We start from the raw sequence: 19,730 nt of genomic DNA, 5'->3' as shown, positions 1-19,730 counted from the left end.
CATTGGATTGGAAGCCCGTAGAATTATGCTGAGTACTTACTAAGTGCTAACAAATTTTTATTTCTTATTACCAAGCTAAAGTAAAGTGTCTACCTTGGTTTGGATTTCCTCAGAAGCAGACCTGATTCAAGGATTCAAGTCCAAGTAGTTGTTTTGCGACGTGATCAGGAAAAACACTGGTAAGGGAATAGGAAGTTAGATAGGGAACACAGTCAGGAAAGAGTGCACTATTAAGGCAGTTACCCTGAGATGGGCAACTAGAGCACGATCCTACTGGAGAACTCTGGTAGATGGCATAGAACATCGTTCAGTTATCCTAACTAAAGATGAGAAAAATGAGGTATTTATCCACCAATTCCTCACCCGTCACTGGTTAAAGCCTTTCTGACGGCATTAACCTTCTGGCATTTCTGGCTTGCCCTGCACACAGGCCAGTAAGAAACATCTAGGGCAGAAAGTCATAAATGTAGGTAGACAGTATGGAGATAAATGCCAAAGACATATGGCTAGGACACTAAGAACATCCGCTACAAAGTCTCTTATCCAAAAGATAAATTCTTTGTCTCCTTCCTCTTTCCCTTTAAACACTAACTTCTAAATTCTCTATTCTCTTCTCTTCTAACCTCAATTCAACTTTCCCTATAAAATGTTACTTCTCCCTGCCTTGTGCACAAAAGGTAAGAGTGAGTGGGTGTTAGGTCACTATGATCTCTTAATGCCAACTTCAAGGTATCTTGGACTTCTGTTTAGCTGACCTACAGAAAAAGAGGCAGGTTGTAATTAACAGTATATTCATGAGGAGCCTTTGAATATACTCAACTAATGTATTTGAGACAGGATTGAGAGACTCCCAGCATTAGAACTGTCAAAATGCAAGTATCATAGGAAAGGTTTTAGCTACAAACCGCGGACAAGGGAGTCAGAAATACTTAGGCAATAACTGAAATCACAGAACTGACTGAAATAACCAAGAAAGAAATTTACAGAGAAGGGTACCAAGAATGGACTCTTGAGAAACTAGTTCTTCCTCCCATACTATTCAGAGGAAATACATTATCTCTATACTTGAAATCTAGCTACACATTCTTTCTTCATCCTTCTAACACCAAAATGTCTCTCAAATCTGTTGTATTTCATCTGTTCCCACTCCCTTTTCTCGGGGTTATCGCCTGTCAGTACTGCAATTACTTCTTTCAAGAGTCTTGCTTTGGGGATCTGTACCTTTTCATCCTCTACAGTGTTATTAGAGATATTTTTATAGATTGAAAGTTTAACTACTGTACTCAAATAAAACAATATCTGGAACATAATAACCTGGTCCTAACACATCTTTCTAGTCTCCTCTAAACCCTTATCCTCATTCACCCAGTTCCCCGCACTTTAATTATTGCCAATATTTGTATTTTGCACTTCTTTGATTTTACCCCTGAATTCACAATGTTGCTCCAGCAACTATCACTGTCTACCTCAGGAGTTGGCAAACTACAGCCTATAGTCCAAATCTAGCCTGCCACCTATTTTTGTAAATTCAGTTATACTGGGACACAGCCGTGTTCATGTTTACACATCGTCTATGGCTGCTTTCAAGCTATAACAGCAGAGCAGAATAGTTGCAACAGAGACCTTACTGCCTGCAAAGCCTAAAGCATTTAGTATCTGGCCCTTTACAAAATAAGTCTGCTTACCCCTCACCCATATCAAGCAGTCTCATATGTGTATAAATGGATTCTCAGATGGAAATAAAGAGACTGGGTCTGAAATAACATTTGAGGAAATAAAGGCCAAAATGTGCCAAATTAAACAAAAATTAACATCCTGCAGATCTAAGAAGTTCAATGAACACCAAGCACAGGATATACACACAAAAAATATTTAGGCACAGTATAGTCACATTGCTAAAAATTAAAGACAAAGAGGAAAATCTTAAAAGCAGCCAGGGAAGGAATTCTGCTTCCAGTATGACGGCATTAATACAAATACAGTCTACCTTTCCCACTGTTTACAACTAAAAATGAGACAAAATACAAAAAAAGAAAAGGAATCAAGGAAAGAAGGAAGAAAAGCAGGAAAGAAGGAAGGAGGTAAGGAGAGAGAATGAATGAATGACTTGAGAACTCTGAAAAGCACACAAAAGCAGACTATAGAGGGGAGTCAGACTTAGAAAAATGACCCACAGTTAGAGTAAGCTTCCCAGCCTGGTTTGTTTGTTTTTTCCTTTTTCTAACAGCTTTGCGTGAAGGCCAGGAAGCAATCACTGCATATAGAGCAACAATCCAGAAATTAAAACTCCAAGAGAAACCCTATCTTTCTGGCCACAGAAATTGGGGGAAAGGGGCTCCCGCCTGCTGGAAAAGGTGGAAGAAATCCTGGAAAGGAGAAAGATGGAGAAAGGGATTCCCTAATTCTGTCTATAAACCAACACAAGTCTTGGGCTGAATTTGGAGCTATATAGGTATGGGACAGACCCATACAAACATAGCAAAGGCTCTGAGAATTGAACTAAAATTTGAACCACCACCCAGAGATGGCAAGACCAAATTCGCCATCTGAACCTAAATGGGTTGATAGTCTGCTAAAAGAAACAACAAAAATCAACATTCTCCAGAGAATTGTGATAAGCCCCAGAGTTTATAAAACATAACATTCACAATGTCAAAGATACAATTCAAAATTCTCACAATGCAAAAAGCAAGAAAAATGTGACAAATTTCAAGGAAAGGAACAATTAACAGATGCCAACCCTGAGATGATCCAGATCTTTTAATTACCCAACAATACCTTTAAAGCAACTACTCTAAGTATGTTCCATCAAGTAAAGGCAAACACACTTTGAATGGAAAATGGTTTTCAGAAGACAGAGAGGAATTATTTTTAAAATGAACCAAATGTAAATTTTGAACTGAACAATATCTGAAATTAAAAAAAAAAAATCACTGGATGGGCTCAATAAGAGAATGGAGATGACAGAGAAAAAGTCTGTGAATCTAAAAATGGATCAATAAAAATTATCCAATCTGAAGAACAAAGAGAAAAGATATTGACAAAGGAAAAATAAACAGTCAGAGACTTGTGGGACAATCTCAAAAGTTTTATCGTAATTGTCACTGGAATCTTGAAAGGAAAAAAGAAAGAAACTAGGACAGAATATTTTAACAAATAATGGCAGGCCCTGGCCACTATGGCTCAGTGGTTAGAGCATAGGCCTGTGCACTGAAGGGTCTCAAGTTTGATTCCCAGTCAAGGGCATGTGCCTGGGTTGCAGATTCGATCAGGCCCAGTCGGGTCAGGTGCAAGAGGCGACTGATTGATGTGTCTCTCTCATATCAATGTTTCTTTCTCTCCCTCTCTCCCCCTCTCCCACCCTCCCTCCCTTCTACTCTCTCTAAAAATCAATGGAAAAAATATCCTTGGGTGAGGATCAACAAAACAAACAAACAAAAAACAAATAAAAAAAGAAATAATCGCATAAAGCATCCCATATTTGGTAGAAGACAAATATCCAGATTCAAGAAGCTGAGCATTCTCCAAAGAGGAAAAAACTCAAAAAAAAATCACTTGACAGATTAAATCAACTTGCTGAAAACCAAAAACAAAGAAAATATTCTTGAAAGAAGACAGAGAAAAATGGCATACTATAGAGAGGGGAATATGATTCAAATTACCAAAAATTTCTTATAAGAAATCACAATGGTGAAAAGACATTGGAACATCATTAAAATACTGCAAGGAAACAAGTATTTTCTCAGAATTCTATACGTACCTAAAACATCCTTTAGGAATAAAAGGCAAATAAAGACATTCTCAGATGAAGAAAAACAGTTTTTCCCCAGCAGACTGCTCTACAAGAAATGCTGAAGTAAGTATTTTAGGCTGAAAGTAAACATAGCATCTTCAGGAATGAAGGAAGAACAAAAGAAATAATAAATATGAAACATAAAATACTACTGTTTTCCTGTAAGTTCTTTAAAATATATATGACTTTCAACACCAAAAACTGTAATTGAACGTTGAGGTTTTCAAAGTATGTAGCCATAAAACATATGACAACATAACATAAAGGGGGGAGGGGGCAAAGGAAAGTAAAGGATCTATATAAGTTTTCTCCATTTTATTTATTTATTTATTTAAAAAAAATATTCTTTATCGATTTCAGAGAAAGGAAGGGAAAGGGAAAGAGAGAAAGAGAGAGAAACATCAATGATGAGAGAGTCCTCATTGATCAGCTGCCTCCTGCACATCCCCAAGTGGGGATCAAGCCCACAACCAGGCATGTGCCCTGACTGGGAATCAAATCATGATCTCCTGGATCCTAGGTCGATGCTCAACCACTGTGCCATGCCTGGCGGGGCAGTTTTCTCCATTTTAAATGATGCAGTACAATAGTAACTCTAAGTAGGCTGTGAAAGGTTTTTATATACATAGATATAAATCCTTGCAGTATTAAGCAAAAAGATAAGGTCAAAAAGCTTTATATGTACGCATATATATGTATACTCATAAATACATACATAAATGTAAATATACGTGGATGTATGTATATACACACACACACAGGGTGGGGTAATAGGTTTACAGTTATTCATATAAAAAATAATACAATAATTACAAATAATAGTACACAAATACACTCTATATTTCATGTATTCACAACTGTAAACATGCTTTTGCCCTATCCTGTACACAGAGCATCAAACTTTGTGGGATGCAACTAAAGTAGTGCTTAGATAAAAATTCATAGCGCCCGGGCGGGCGTGGCTCAGCTGTTGAGCGTCGACCTAGGATCCAGGCAATTAGGGTTCAATTCCTGGTCAGGGCGCATGCCCAGGTTGCGGGCTCAATCAATGACTCTCATCATTCATGTTTCTATCTCTCTCTCTCCCTCTCCTTTCCTCTCTCTGAAATCAATAAAGATATATTAAAAAAAAAAAAAAAAAATTCATAGCTTTAAATACTTACGTTAGAAGAGATAAAAAAATTTAAATCAATGACAATGAGCTAAGATTCTACCTTAAGAAACCAGAAAAATAGCAAAGCTAACTCAGAGTAAAAGTAAAATATAACGAGGGAAAAGTCAATAAAATAGAAAATAGATCAATAATAGAGAATGTTGGTCCTTTGAAAGTACAGATAAAATTGACAAACTTCTAATTAGGCTGATCAAGGAAAAAGAGACATAAGGAATGAAAAAAAAATTAGCACCACAATTCCTGCAAACATTAAAGAATAAGAAAAGAATGTTATGAATGACTTTATGCCAAAAATTTCGACAATTTAGATAAAATGATGAAATAGGCAAATCTCTCTCCCCCCCCAAAAAAATACAAGGTACCAAAATTGACATAAGAAAAAACAAAAAATTTGAATATCCCTGTATCTATTTAAGAAAATGAACTTGTCAAAAGCTTCCCTAAAAGGAAATTTCAGGACCAGATGGTGTCCCTGGTGAATTCTAGCAAATATCAAGAAGAAATAAGACCAATCTCATTTAAACTTTTTAAAAATACAGAAAGGATTACTATTCAACTCATTTCATAAGACAAAGATAACTGTAATACTAAAACCTGACAAAGTTATTACCAAAAATAACATCAAAAAATATTATAGGCCAATATGCTTCATGAATATAAACCCAAAATTTAACAAAATATTAGCAAATCAAATTTAACAATGCATCACTTATAAGAAGGTTTTATCCCAGGAATGCGAGGTTGATTTAACATTCAAAAATTATTTTTTCTTGTATTCTCTTAATATGTTATCATTTCAATAAATGTAGAAAGAGCATTTGGCAAAATTCAATACACATTTATAATAAAAACTATCAGTAAAGTAGGAATAGTAAAAAACTTCCTCAAACTGGCAAAGGTCATCAAAATACCTATAACTAATGTCATAATACTTAAAGACTGAGAGAGTAATTTGTAATTGTTTCCCCCTCAGATTAGGAACAAGGAAGAATGCAACTTTCACTACTTCCAGTCAGCACTGTTATGGAAGTTCTTGCCATTAAAATAAAGGTGGGGGGAGTACAGGGGTATCTGGAGATTAGAAAGAATGACAATATGATTATACAGAACATCCCAGAGAATCTACAAAACAGCTATTAAAATTAATCCACAGCATTCACTATAGACCATGTATTACACTACCAGGATTCACTTGCTTCAAATAAAGCTCCTTTAGAATTCTGGTAGGTCTCATTTCCTGGAGAAACTTTCCAGAGGAAGTAAAGCAGAACAAACTACACCCCCACACACACTGGTTTCAAGGCCAAAATTTATAGTCACAACCTCCTCTCTGCTAGCCATTCTAGATTCCCTTCAACTTTGCTAACTAGCATTTCTGCTGGTCCAGGTGGCTGTTCTCGTGAAGTTGTCATTGGGCCTTTCACATGTCCATTTACCATCAAAATTGGACAAGAAAGTAGCAAGAGACATCTAATAGATCACCCGTGTGCCAAACCCCCATGCTCCATAGTGGAACAGCAGCCCTACCTCCTCCAGATAATTAGATACATCAGCCCAATGAAAGTGGTAACTCTTTTCCTTGGAAAAGCAATGCCAAGTCCCAGCTGTAGCTGTGCCTTAAAGCGTAACAGGATTCTTTTTGTGTCTTCTGTTGGAAATGCTTCCATTCCCTTCTAAGAACCAGGACCTTTAAATCCCTGGTGCTCAGAGCTACAGGGAAGGGAAGCATAAATTCCCCAGTGGATCAATGAGAGTGATGCTAAGTGGAAATGATACCACTGTAATTAGCTAGTTGTTAATAATATGAAAGGAGCAAAGGGAAGGCCAGGCATTATAGGCATGGTCCCAGCAAAACACTGGAGAAAGGGGCAAGGACAAAGGAAAGACAGATGCATGCCCGGTAAAGTTGGGATGACATAGGGAAGATACTTGCCTGTCAATCACACCTGGGGACACAGATGGGGTGGCCAGAAGGGGCATGGCCACTGCAAGCACACAGGAATTTGGGATGTATAATCCCCTAACCAAAGATACTCGTGCTCTTCCACTCTTGGTTCCTCTTGGCATGCTTGGCTCATGGCTCATGCTTGGCTTCCTGGCATTCCTCCGTGTGGCCCGTGGCCATGCAGACCCCTACACACTGTGGACTAATGGACTACAACCAGCCTGATGCTGTACTGGACCATGCTCCAACATGGAAAGGAAACTCTGGACACTGGCTTTGCTTCTAGCTTTATTGAAACCCAAGCTATACTTCTTCTATGACTGGACTAAGGGAAATGGGACTTTGGAAACCCAGGGATGTAATTCCATGGAAATAAAGCTTTCTACTATATTGCACCCTCCTGTGGGGACCTCCAGAAATGCTTATTCCAGTGGTATGAAGAACCCTATTCCCACTAACAATGGGGGAAAATGAGGCATGTTTTTCTCCAATAACAGAACCACTCCCATTTCCAGGTCCTGTAGGGACCTCATCCTTGCAAGCTATCTTGTCCAAACTTCAGGGTATCATCATCAGTTGTGCCATTAAAAGATTGTTTTACTGCTCTACCAGTTAAAAGCTTGTGGGTGGAGTGGTGCATGATGGGAAAAATAGATGCCATGGATCCTCCCTTGCTATACATAAAGTGGGTCCCTTACTCTGAAATAATAGTATATAAACCTTGTGCTGGCGGATCAAATACTCTGTAAGCCCTCAAATAGTTGCACTGAACCACAGCATCTGCTATACCACTACTGGACTATTACACCAATTTGGCTAATGAAGGAAGAGAATTAAGCATGTACCCTGATTTCTTAGGAGAAACTACAGTTCATCACCAGTTGATGAGGGAAAATGCTTCTTTGCAGAACAGAATCAGCTAATAAACACAGAATAATAGAATTATAAAAATCATCACTTTGAAACCCCTAATAAAATTATTGACTCAGACAAGGATTATCAAAGGATGCTAAACCCATTAGGTAAAAGATATACACAGTGTACAAAAGTTATTGCCCATGATTACTTGCTTATTGTAAATGGAAAAGGCATACATTTACAGAAAAGAGATCTAATGGGTACCATCTTACCCAAGTAATTAGACTGAGCATTATTAAACAGTGAGACAATCTGAAAATCTCTGATAGCCTCAGCCAACCTCTGGATGGGATACAATATGCAGTACCCATGACTATATACAAAATACAATTGCTAAAAAATGTTTAACCAAAACCTAATGAAGCTTTAAAACCTAACTTCCATTTACAGGAAATACGGGGATGGAAAACATAGAGATTAAGAATATCTGGGGCCCTGCCCTTAAGTAACTAGATTCATTCTAGAAAAGGTAAAATATTAAGTGACAGAAATCTGACCTGTGGTGGCAGGGGTTAGGGGTAGGAGGAGGGAATTAACTGAAGAAACTTTCTGGAGTGATGTAAATGTTCTATACTTGACCGTGGTGATAGTTTTAAGACCTTTCAAGTGAACACTTTTAAAATGGTGAATTTTACTGTATGTAAATTAAACCTCAATTAACCGAACCCCTCCTCCAAAAACCTGAATATTTAACGTTTTTGAATAAAACAGTGAGACTATTCTGTCGATATTTTTAACAAATATCTTAAAATGCATAAGTATTTTTAAATTAACATTTTTATTTACTTTTTAAGCTCAAAGGCAAGATTTTCTCTTATCGTAAGCTAAGAGAGTAATTCATTTAATATTTCTACCTACCAATACACAAACAGAACGTTTTTGTCTTAGCCTGTGTTGATATAGAATCCCACAGATGTAACAGCTATATGAAACAAATTACTACCTATCCACAAATATAGATATACATACAATTATTCAATTCCACATCACTTCCTAAAACACTCCTATAATAATCTCTCTTCATAGCTCAAAACCATCAGTGTCCACTGAATAAAACTGAATTTTTACCTTGCTGTTCAATCTTCCCTGCCCTCTGGCTTACAGCCTCCATTTCCAGAATGAATTTCCACCAGTCTCCCTCATAACACCTACATTCTAGCTCTAATGGAATTCTTACCATTGCCTACATACAAACTGTGCTTTCTTACCTCTTGCTCATGCTTTTGAGCCAGCACAGAATGCCATCCCTTTGTCATAGTACACTATGCTTTCACAGTGATTTCATTTAACACTTTTATCAGTACCTCCCTTTGTATCTTTCACCCCCATCCAGACAGTAAACTGAAGTGTAGAAACCTTGTCTTACAAATCCTTATAGGGCGAATGGTTAGCATCAAGTAATAATCCCTGAATCTTCGTTGGATTGACTACTTAACCTCTTACAACCAAAATTCCATGTGTCTGAAAGATGAGTTCAAATATAATTTTTAACAACAAAGAGATAAAGCAGCTAAAGAAACTGAGTGGGTTTAGCTTAGAAAAGAAAAGCAATTCCCCCCTTTAACCACAGTATCCTCTACTGTTTCCACTAACATTGTTCTTCTACCACTTCAACCCAGATACCCCAACTCCTCTTTATCTCCCATTCTATCAGTTCCCTCCTGGCATCACTTTCCTCTTTTACCATATGGTTAATCATGGTAACCAAAAACCTTCACCTTTTTTCTTTGACCTTCCATCACACTTCAACTTTTTTTTTTTAGAGGGGGTGTGTGCAGTGAAGAAGGAAACTAGATTTAACGCAAAACAGCTCAATTGTGATACAGCACAGCTGTACAAGGGCCCTGGGGCCAGGCCCCTCTCTGGTTAGACTGTCTGCTTTGCACTGCACGGGTCTGCCCCACTCTGGGATGGTCTTCCCTCTCCTACTGTGCCAATCAGCTTCACCCTGCTCTGGGAGACATTCCCTGTTTCAGCTCAGACAGGTAGACACAGTCTCCATTCTTCAATGGAAAGAGAAAGTGTCCTGGCTTACAAGGACAGGAGTCCCCAGCCCCTGGTCCCTAAATGGTCTATGTTCATGCAAATGAGGACTCCAAACCCCCAAAGTTTGATTGGTCTAAAAGGCACTATCCTGATTAGTCAGATGGAGAAAAACCTCAATCCTAATGGTTGAAAAAGGATTCCAGGAAACCTTTATAAGGGCTGGCTCAGACAGCAGAAACACAGTATAGGCAGGCAGTTCAGCACAGAGGCAGGCAGTTCAGCCCAGGCTTCTCCACGAAGTGCAGCTTGCACCAGAGGCCCCTCTGTAGAAATGGCTGCTAGGCTCTGTGTTGTTTTTTTCAATTTGAGCTCACACTTCAACTTTGAATCAACTCAACTAGCAGTTTTTCCATTTCTGTTTGAGTGGAAAAACTTACAATATCATGCTGATTAGAATTTTAAATGTGTGGTTTCAATGATAATAATAATCATAACAATAACAGCAGCAGCAACAGCTAATTTTACTTACTAATAAGCACATACCATGTATAGGCACAATGTCCTTTCAATACCAATAAGGTTACAAGTAGAGAAACAGAAAAAGGAATCTAATTAACTTCCCAACTTAAGACAGAAAAAGGTAGAACTAGGATTTGAACTAAGGTAATCTGCCTCCAGAGCAGATTTAGCCACTGAGCTATGGTTTTTCCCAAGTGCAATGTTATACTGCCATTCACATACAGAACTGATTGGAACATTCCTTTATTCATTTCCTGTCCCATCTCTTTCCCCAACTGAATGTCCTAATTTTGATTGGTTCATTAATACAAAATATATTCGGTCACTGAATAAATGAAATAGTTATTCCCACATTCAACCCAGTCATTGAGACCAAAAATAAAAGAGCAAGCCATTGCCCGGCCGGGTATGGCTCAGAGGTTGAGCGTCGACCTAGGATCCAAGTGATCAGGGTTCCATTCCCGGTCAGGGCACATGCCCGGGTTGCGGGCTGCAGCCGATCAGTGACTCTCTCATCATTGATGTTTCTATCTCTCTCTCCCCCTCTCCTTTCCTCTCTCTGAAATCAATAAAGATATATTTAAAAAAAAGAAGAAGAAGAAGAGCAAGTCAAGATCCTGGCCTTCTCTTTAAGTCTCCAAACTCCATATGCCCCCTCACTCTCAGCAGAAATCAATAACTAATATTTAATAGCACTTAATGTGCCAAGCAAGCACTTTGCAAATACAGATTCATTTACTCTACAAAAACAATCCTCTTATTATTATCTCCATTATACATACAAGAAAACAAAGGGATAAACAAAAGCAAAATAAACAAGTGGGACTACAACAAACTAAAAAGCTTTTGCACAGTAAAAAAAAAATAAATAAACAAAATGAAAAGGCAATCTACAGAATGGGAAAAAATATTTGCAAATCATATATCTGATAAGGGGTTAATATCCAAATTATATATATTTATATACTGGGTATCCCAAAAAGTGTATACACACTTTAACAGCTGAATGCTCAATTTTGCAAATGAAATGTACTTTAATAAACACTGCCTTTATAATTATTCAAAGTGTGTGTATACATTTTGGGGGAAAGTACTATATATATGTATACATATATACACACAAACTCATATAATTCAATAACAACAAAACAAACAATCCAATTAAAGAATTCCAAAAAAGACATACATATGGCCAACAGGCACATGAAAAAAAGGTGTTCAACATCACTAATCATCAGGGAAATGCAAATCAAAACCACAATGAGATCTCATTTCACACCAGTTAGAATGGCTGTTATCAAAATAAACAAGAGATAACAACTGTGGGTGGCCACGTGGAGAAAAAGGAACCCTTGTGCACGGTCCGTGGGATTGTAAACTGGTGCAGCCACTATGGAAAACAGTATGGAGGTTCCACAAAAAATTAAAAACTGGACTACCACATGATCCCACAATTCTACTTCTGGGTATTTATTCCAAAAGGAAACAAAAACACTAACTCAAAAAAGACATCTGCACCTCCTTCTATGTTCTCTGCAGCAGCATCTACAGTAGCCAACACATGGAAGCAAACTAAGTCCCTCATTGGATGAATGGATAAAGAAAAGGTGATACATATATACAATAAAATATTATTCAGCCATTAAAAAAAAGAAAATCTTGCCATTTGCAACACCACTAATAGATCTTAAGGGCATGATATGAGGTGAAATAAGTGACACAGAGAAAGACAAATATGTTTGATCTCACTTATATGTGAAATCTAAAACACAAACACCAAACTCATAGATAAGGAGAGCAGATTAGTAGTTGCCAGAGGGGAGTGAGGGATTGGCCAGGGAGGGAAGATTGACCAAAATGGGTGAAAATGGTCAAAAAGTACAAACTTCCAGTTATAAAATAAGCCTGGCTGGGCATGGCTCAGTGGTTGAGCATCAACCTATGATCCAGGAGATCAAGATTCGATTCCCGGTCAGGGCACATGCCTGGGTTGTGGGCTTGGTCCCTAGCAGGGGATGTGCAGGCTGCAGCCAATTAATGACTCTCATCACTGATGTTTCTATCTCTCTCTCTCCCTTCCTCTCTCTGAAATCAATAAAGACATATTTAAAAAAATAAGTCATGAAGATGCAATATATAGCATGGTGACTATAGTTAATAATACAGTATTGTATACAGGGTGAGACAAAAGTAAGTTTACGGTTGTGAATACACAAAACACAGAGTTTATTCTTATATTATTATTTACTAATTATTGTATTATTTCCCATATGAACAACTGTAAATCTACTTTTGCCCCACCCAGTATTTGAAAGTGCTGAGAATAAGTCTTAGTTTTCATCATAAGAAAAAAATTATAACTATGTGTGGTAATGGATGTTAACTAGACTTATTGTGGTGATTCATTTCACAATATTTACAAAAATGGAATTATGTTGTACACTTGAAACTAATGTAATGTTATATGCCAATTTATATCTCAATTTTAAAAATTAAAAACACAAATAAAACTGGGGCACAGAGGTTATGTAACGTACACAAGGTCACACAGTTCAAAAGTGGCAGAGCCAATATTTAACACCAGTGGACTTCAGAATCCAAGCTCTTATCCACTTCACTATGATGCCATTAAAGTCATTAACTCCATTAGGCTTGTATCCCTCAACTTCTCTACACCTAAAACATAATCCATAGTAACAGTAATTAATTCATTCAAAATTGAGAGATAACTAACTCACCCTGTTTTGTTCCATACACACAAGCTTGTTCTCACTTCAGAGCCTTTATTACAATTACCTAAAAGACTCTTCCTCTAAATCTGCGTTGCCATCATTACAATTCAACTTAAATGTCAATTCCCGGAGACCTGTCCTGACCACCTTACCTAAAAGAGCCTTCCTCCCCACTACAAATTATCTATCACAAGAAATTGGTTTTATTTTCTTCATACTTATCACTACCTGATATCATCAGTTTACTTTTCCCCGCTAGAATGGAAGTTCCAGGAGAGTAGAGACCTTGTGTATCTTTGTCAATACTGTATCTTCTGCATCTAAACCAGTAACCTGGCTCACAGTAGGCACTCGATATTTACAGAATGGATGCCAAAAACTGTGCTAGATATTTGGATTACCAAAATAAACAGGATATAATTCTTACCCTCAATAAACTCCTAGTTTTTATATTTACAAACACTTACCTCCTCCCCTTGTATATTAAGGGACTAGCTCCCATGAATTATCCCTCTCTCACTTCTTTAATTTCTCCTCCTCTACTTACTGGTAACCGGTAATCTCCCGGTTACCTCAACATCTCCCATTCACTCCTCACCACATCTCTCTACTATGACCACTTCCTCAGAAGTCATCAGTGACCTGGAAAGTGTTTTCACTTTCTTCAGCATTTAACACTGCTATGGACTTTCAATCCACTTTCTTAGGACCAGAGGTGCTACAATCTCATGGTTCTCTTCTCAATATTTTTATCATTTTTAAGCTTCCTTTCCTGTCTCCTTTCTCTCATCCTTTAAACTTCATGCTCACTAGAGCGTCATCTTCTATTCTTGCTCTATTCTGTCTCTGAAACATCTCATCTGCTCCTCTAATTCAGCTAGTATTACTATACAAATAATAATATCATTCATTCAGTACCTAAATCCCAGCTCGGCTTTCCCCATCATATTTAATAAGAAACAGTGATTGATTTTTAAGCAAATTCTCAAAGAATAGTTAGATGCAGGCTAAGACTTAGAAAAAATAATGTGAACAATAATAAACAATAATGTTCTGAACAAGCAATTGAAGGTAATATATAACTAAAGGCTGGTTTCCATGAGTATTTCTTGAAATACTTGAACTAATTCTTCACTAATTTTAACTGACAGCTTGTACAAGAATGGGCCAAAGACTAAAAATCATTCACAAATTTTATATGTAGTTAATCTATATTAACTTTATCTAAATATTTAATACGGTTCTAGATATATAGAAATTGTGTTACACAAGTATAGTAGTAAAAAGTTAAAATAGGATTATACCAGTCACAAGTTATTGTGTAAGTTGGGAAATAACATACAAAGTAAATTCAAATTCTTTGGCAGAGCTTTGTAAAGATTTACCTATAGTACCATAACTTAGAGACTCACAGTTCAAAATTACACCTAATTATCAGAGCAAACTAAGGTTTTGTGCTATTTTTAAAATCATTAGCAACAAACAGACTTGCACCAATTTGACTTTCAGCTTAGATAGCAAAATGTGGTTACACACATTTATACCCATGTGATAAAACTACTCATGTGCTTAATTCTGTAAACAATTACAGATATGAGAAGACTGGTTTACTCAGAAAAAGTGTGAACAAAGCTCCACCTTTACAACTCTCTGCAACAGATAAGAGCCATAGTAAAATTCCAATTCCTGACTTACAGCCTACCCACTTTCATAATGGGAGAAAATGACATCTGGTTATTGCCTAACAAACTACACATTCAATAAATACAGTAAACTCTAACATTTACCAAAATCCTACAATGCTTTCCTCATTTCCCCATGTACTACAAGAAGATGTGAGAAAAAAGATGCCAACTCCCAAATACCACTGTCAAAGCCAAGCTGGTGAAACAAGTCAGTCACCATCCTTCAGGGTGTGTGGTATGTAAGGGCATGGTAAAGAAAACAATAGAAGAGCCCTCACCAAAAGACACCTATGTTTTAAGAAAAAAGAAAATGAAAGTGACTTAACATCTCCTACACATCAAGGAAGCTAAAGGTACAGGGAGTCTAGGAAGAGACCTAGGAGCTACTCAGATTTTCTAGTTGGTGGCAGCTGAACACTACCAGCTGTCATATTTTGAAGTTGAGCGTTCCCCTTTTTCCCACAAAACCCGCTCTACTCTAAAGCCTATAAGTGACAGACGAAATAGAACACAAGATGAAGGGAAATGGCTGATGGAACATCAGAACACAAGAGCAGCTGCAACCACATTTCTTGAAGACCAGTTATCAAAGAACAGCCCTAAAGAGCTGAATTAAATTCCTTTGGCATCCACATAAGTCTCCTTCCGCATCCCTCTTGCTTAATTCTCTTAAATCGAAACCCCATGCCTTATCCAACTGCCTGATTATCTAAAACTTGTCATATATAAATAATTGAATATATATTAAAAATACTATCCTTAACCCATACCATTCCACCCCTAAGTGAAAGGCAGATTTTGCAGATTTTGGGGGGTGGGGGGGAGTTGGAAAGGGGAAGATGGAATGTCATGGGGGATGGGAGGGGTGCGAAATACGTGCAAATACTATTGCGACAGACACTGGAAACGCCACTGCCCTCACCACTCTTGCAAATTCTTTTCATGTATTGCCCTTTACCCATCCCTCCTCCTTCCTCAACAATACACACACGTGTCATAACCGACCTGCACCATCACCTTTTCTGGAACATCCTCACTAATACCCTCCCACCCTCGCTAATCACCCACAAAGACACATTAAGAGCAGAAACTGCTGCCACCGCACCCTCTCATATCAATTACGTGTTTCTACCATACAGCATCGAGCGCTTGCTGAAAGGTAGCTCAGTAAATACGTACGTAGACACACGCGCGCACACACACGCACACGGGCGCGCTTGCCGCATGTGGCGCGAGGAAGGGCGCCCGGATACGCACCTGGAGGCCGAGTGTCCAGCGCTGCTGCCTCCCTGGTCCCTGTCACTGAGCGCAGCTGTGTAAATCCTCCGGTAGCGGTCGGCGAGGGCCCGGCCTGACAGCAGCAGCTGGTAGTGACCCCGGGAGTCCGCAGCGGGCAGCCCTAGCCCCAGCCCCGCGGCAGCCCCGGAGCCCTCGGGAACCGGCATGAACAGCGCCCCCGGCGCCGGGAAGGAAGAGATGGTGGCGGCTGGGAAGAATCCGTCCCCGCCGGCCCCCGAGGAGGCGGCGGCGGGGGAGGCAGTCGCTGCGCACATCATCATCCTCGCCGCAGCCACGGCTCGGTCCCCGCGGGCCGGGCAGGCAGACACGCGCGCGCACACACACAGCCCTTTTCCAACGACGACGGCTCCGGCGGTGGCCTCTCGCTCCAGCAGCTGGGAGACTACAAAGACAACGACGACCTCCTCCTCCTCCTCCTCCTTTCCCTCCTCCTCCCCGCACCGCCCTCGCCGCTAGTGGGGCCGCTCATCTAACCCCCGCCACCTCGGGAGTGGAAGGAGGAGGCGGTGCCGCCGCTGCCCGAGCCGCTGCCACCGCTCTCACCGCCCCGACTACCCGCAATGGGAAGCTGCCGGCAGCACTGGGCATGCGCCACTCCGTGCACATGCTCAGTGAGCTCCAGCCTTTTTCCCTCCCCGCCCCCTCTCCTCCACCACTCCCTCCGCCTCAGGGTTTTGGGTGTGGGGCTGTGGAGCCCTACGGAATCGGAAAGGAGTCCACTTCTCCGGGTTTTACTAGCAGCTTGAGGAAGAGTAAGGAAAAGTGCGAAGCAGTCTGTCAACTAGACATTCAGCTTCAGGTAATGGGTTCCCTTCAGGTGGGGGAACTGGGACCTGAAAGAAGAGGGAATGTGCCACCGCGAGAGTATGAGCGTCACGTTCTCCTGCTACCTTTCCCCAAGGTGTGTGCTGCCAACAGGAGGCTTTACCGTGAACAGTGCTGGTTAATTCAGAATCCAAGGCCGGGAAGGCCAACCCGATTAGGAGTCCCTTTGGCGATTTTATTTTGGATTTTTGTCATTAGGTCTTAAGTCTGTGCAAAAGCTTTTACTCACAAAAGATAGGTAGTAAATTAGTGCATTCTTTTTTCTGTGAAAGTAGAATTCTACTTTCACAATATTCACAAGCCAGAGTCATTCCTAGATTCTTGTTCTCAACATTTACATCACAGTCAAATCTTAATGCCCTTTCTTTTCTTAAATATTCTTTTGTTGACTCCACAGTCCCCCCAAACAGTGCACTCTTATCTCTTGAGAGTGCTCACTTAATGGCTTGTCTTTTTCTGCCCTGACTTACATTACTAAAGATAATTCTTGAGTATAACCTGAAACTATCATTGTGACTATGTCTGCATAACATCTGGAAATGTCATATCTATCAAAGATCTTATCGTCATCTATAAAATGTAACATTTGCTGAGTCCCCTGTTCCAAGCTATTCTAACCCCTTCTAAGTAAATGCTCTAGAAATATATTTCCCAATGCATCCTGTTTCCTATTAGTTTTATCCTTTTGACTCAATTTGAAGAGTATACTTCTGACAAAATCATTAACTCCTGTCCTCCCAGTACTATATTCTTTATCTACTTACTAGCTCTTATGTCTGTGCCTCTTCTCTGAAAGTCCTTCCCTTAAAAAAAAAACACCTGGGGAAGTAAATTAATTCTAGTTGGTGGGGGTGGGGAGGAAGTGGTAAAGGAATGCATTTTTTCTGGGGCTTTAAATGATAGATGGATGTAATTTTGATTAAAAAACAAGATATCTAGAAGTGGGATAATGAAAACATAGGGATAAAGGGCAGGCATGGGGACTCAAAGTATTTTCGTACAGTGAGTAGCCCTGTTAAACAATTTTTGTCTTGTTTCTTCAACTATCCTGTAAGATCCCTTCAGAATTTCTTATTTACCTTTGTGTCTTCCTTAGCCCCCAATGTAGAACCTTGCACACAGAAAGTATTCAATAAATATTTGGTAGGCTAATACCTGTTCTGAAGTTTCAGCGAAGTTACATGCTCAGTGTTGAACAGGAAGCCCCCTTCCCCAGCCCTGGGATGAGAGCCAAGACACAGGTATAGAGGCAGCTAAGGCTGGTGGAGTTAAAAGCCTGAACATGTAGGAGCCACTGTAAGGGCTCATTACTGTTGCAGAAGTCAGTGAGCTAGCCAAGGGCTTTGACAGACTAGGATTTGGATCCTAACCCTGCAACTTGGATGTGTTTGGGCAAGTTTCCACCTCTGAATAATGGTGAGAATAATACTACGTGAGATTAGGGGAGGACTTCAAGCATCTAGGATGTCCACCTTGGCACATGGCTTTGCACAAATGGTAATACAAGACAAAACATTCTAGATTCTTTTCATGAGGACGAGTATGGTGTCTGTGTCCCCCATTACCTTCCCAGACCCTTACTACAGGCTCTAGCCCTAAGCAGGAGGGAAATACACGTCGGGTGACTGAATGGCTGGATGGATAGATGAGTGCCCAGAGAAACGTTTCCAGCTTAGACTTCAGCAGTGGCGCGTGCAGGCATTGTCCGTGTCCACTTTCTAGTGGGGACTGGCTCTAGCGGCTGCACCGGTCTCAAGCTCTTCCCACCCTTTCCTTAATTTCACTTCAGTCTTTACCAAGCCCCTCAGTCCCAGGCAGGCGCTTTCCTGAGCCTCCGGGTACCCACAAAACCCGGTACCGGGATATTTCCTAAGGAGCCCGTTGTCACTGAGAGGCGCAGTCGACTAGGCGTGCGCGAGACCGCACACATGCTCACTTAGGTATCAGACCGAGGGTGGCGTTTCGGTTGCGGTTGGCGGCGTTTCCTCCCCCCCCGTCCCCCCCGCCCCCCCCCCCCGCGGCTGCGACAGCCGCCGTGGCCACTGTATCCTAAACTGATAGCCAACGCAGCGTTTTCTCCCCTCCTCCTCTCCCTGCCGCCGCAGCGCGCACCCCCAGTCTCTGCCACTGCTGCAGCTACTCGCTGCCTCGGCAGCCGGGCACCGTGGAAGGCGCTCCTGGGGTGACAGGGAACGGGCCGCTGTCCGGGAAGGGAAAAACGATCGTAGTCACCCTTAATGCCACTGTCACGGGGACATGAAAGGGAGGGTGGTCTCCAAGGCAAGGCGCGAGGGTCACCTGGACCGTCCCTGCGCACGGGGGATGAGTGGTTCTCGGAGTGGGCGAGCAAGCGTCCCCTCCCGCCGGTTCCGCGCAGCCCGCTGCGAACTCTTTTACGCCGCTGTGTTGGGGGTGGGGGAGCGTGGTTATTCAAGAAAATATGCAGAAGGAAAGAATGTACAGGACTCTGCTTTGTTTTTCCTGCCCCACTGAGTGCGCCTCCGGTCCTTTCGGCGCTGCCATCTTAGCTTTATCTCCTGGGCGGGCTGGGCGTGGGCATTTGTGTCAGGGGGGAGGGCTGGAGGCGTGGGCAGAGTGGCAGCAGCCCTGGGCCGCTTGGGCATCGTCATTGGCCAGACAGGAGTGCAGGGCACGGTTGCCCCCAAAGAAGGGCATTGAACTAAGGCAAATCTTGGTTTTAACCATTTTATTAGTGAAACACATGCATGGTATTTTGTAGTCTTTGTGGTTGATACCATCTTCGTTGCTCAAAAACATTTTTCTCTCTTGTCTATGATCCTATAAGACGATGGCTTCATCTTTCGTTGGTCTGGTCACACATTTTGCCACTCTT

General features: G+C 40.7%; 1 protein-coding gene across 19 annotated transcripts in view; it reads right to left on the bottom strand.

Moving 5' to 3' along the window:
* MYCBP2 (MYC binding protein 2) overlaps positions 1-16,635 on the bottom strand; it is a 256,028-nt gene extending 239,393 nt beyond the window's left edge. For all 19 annotated transcript variants that reach the window (XM_081128620.1, XM_081128638.1, XM_081128623.1 and 16 more), the window contains exon 1: positions 16,010-16,635. In XM_081128620.1, coding sequence (XP_080984746.1) covers positions 16,010-16,311 — 302 coding nt within the window. In that variant the 5' untranslated portion in view covers positions 16,312-16,635. The remainder of the gene's footprint in view (positions 1-16,009) is intronic.
* Positions 16,636-19,730: the final 3,095 nt, after the last annotated feature.

Source organism: Miniopterus schreibersii, assembly GCF_964146895.1.
Source record: "Miniopterus schreibersii genome assembly, chromosome: 2".
Lineage (NCBI taxonomy): Eukaryota > Metazoa > Chordata > Mammalia > Chiroptera > Miniopteridae > Miniopterus > Miniopterus schreibersii.
Note: the sequence above shows the minus strand (reverse complement) of the source record. Positions and strands in the feature narration are given on the sequence as shown.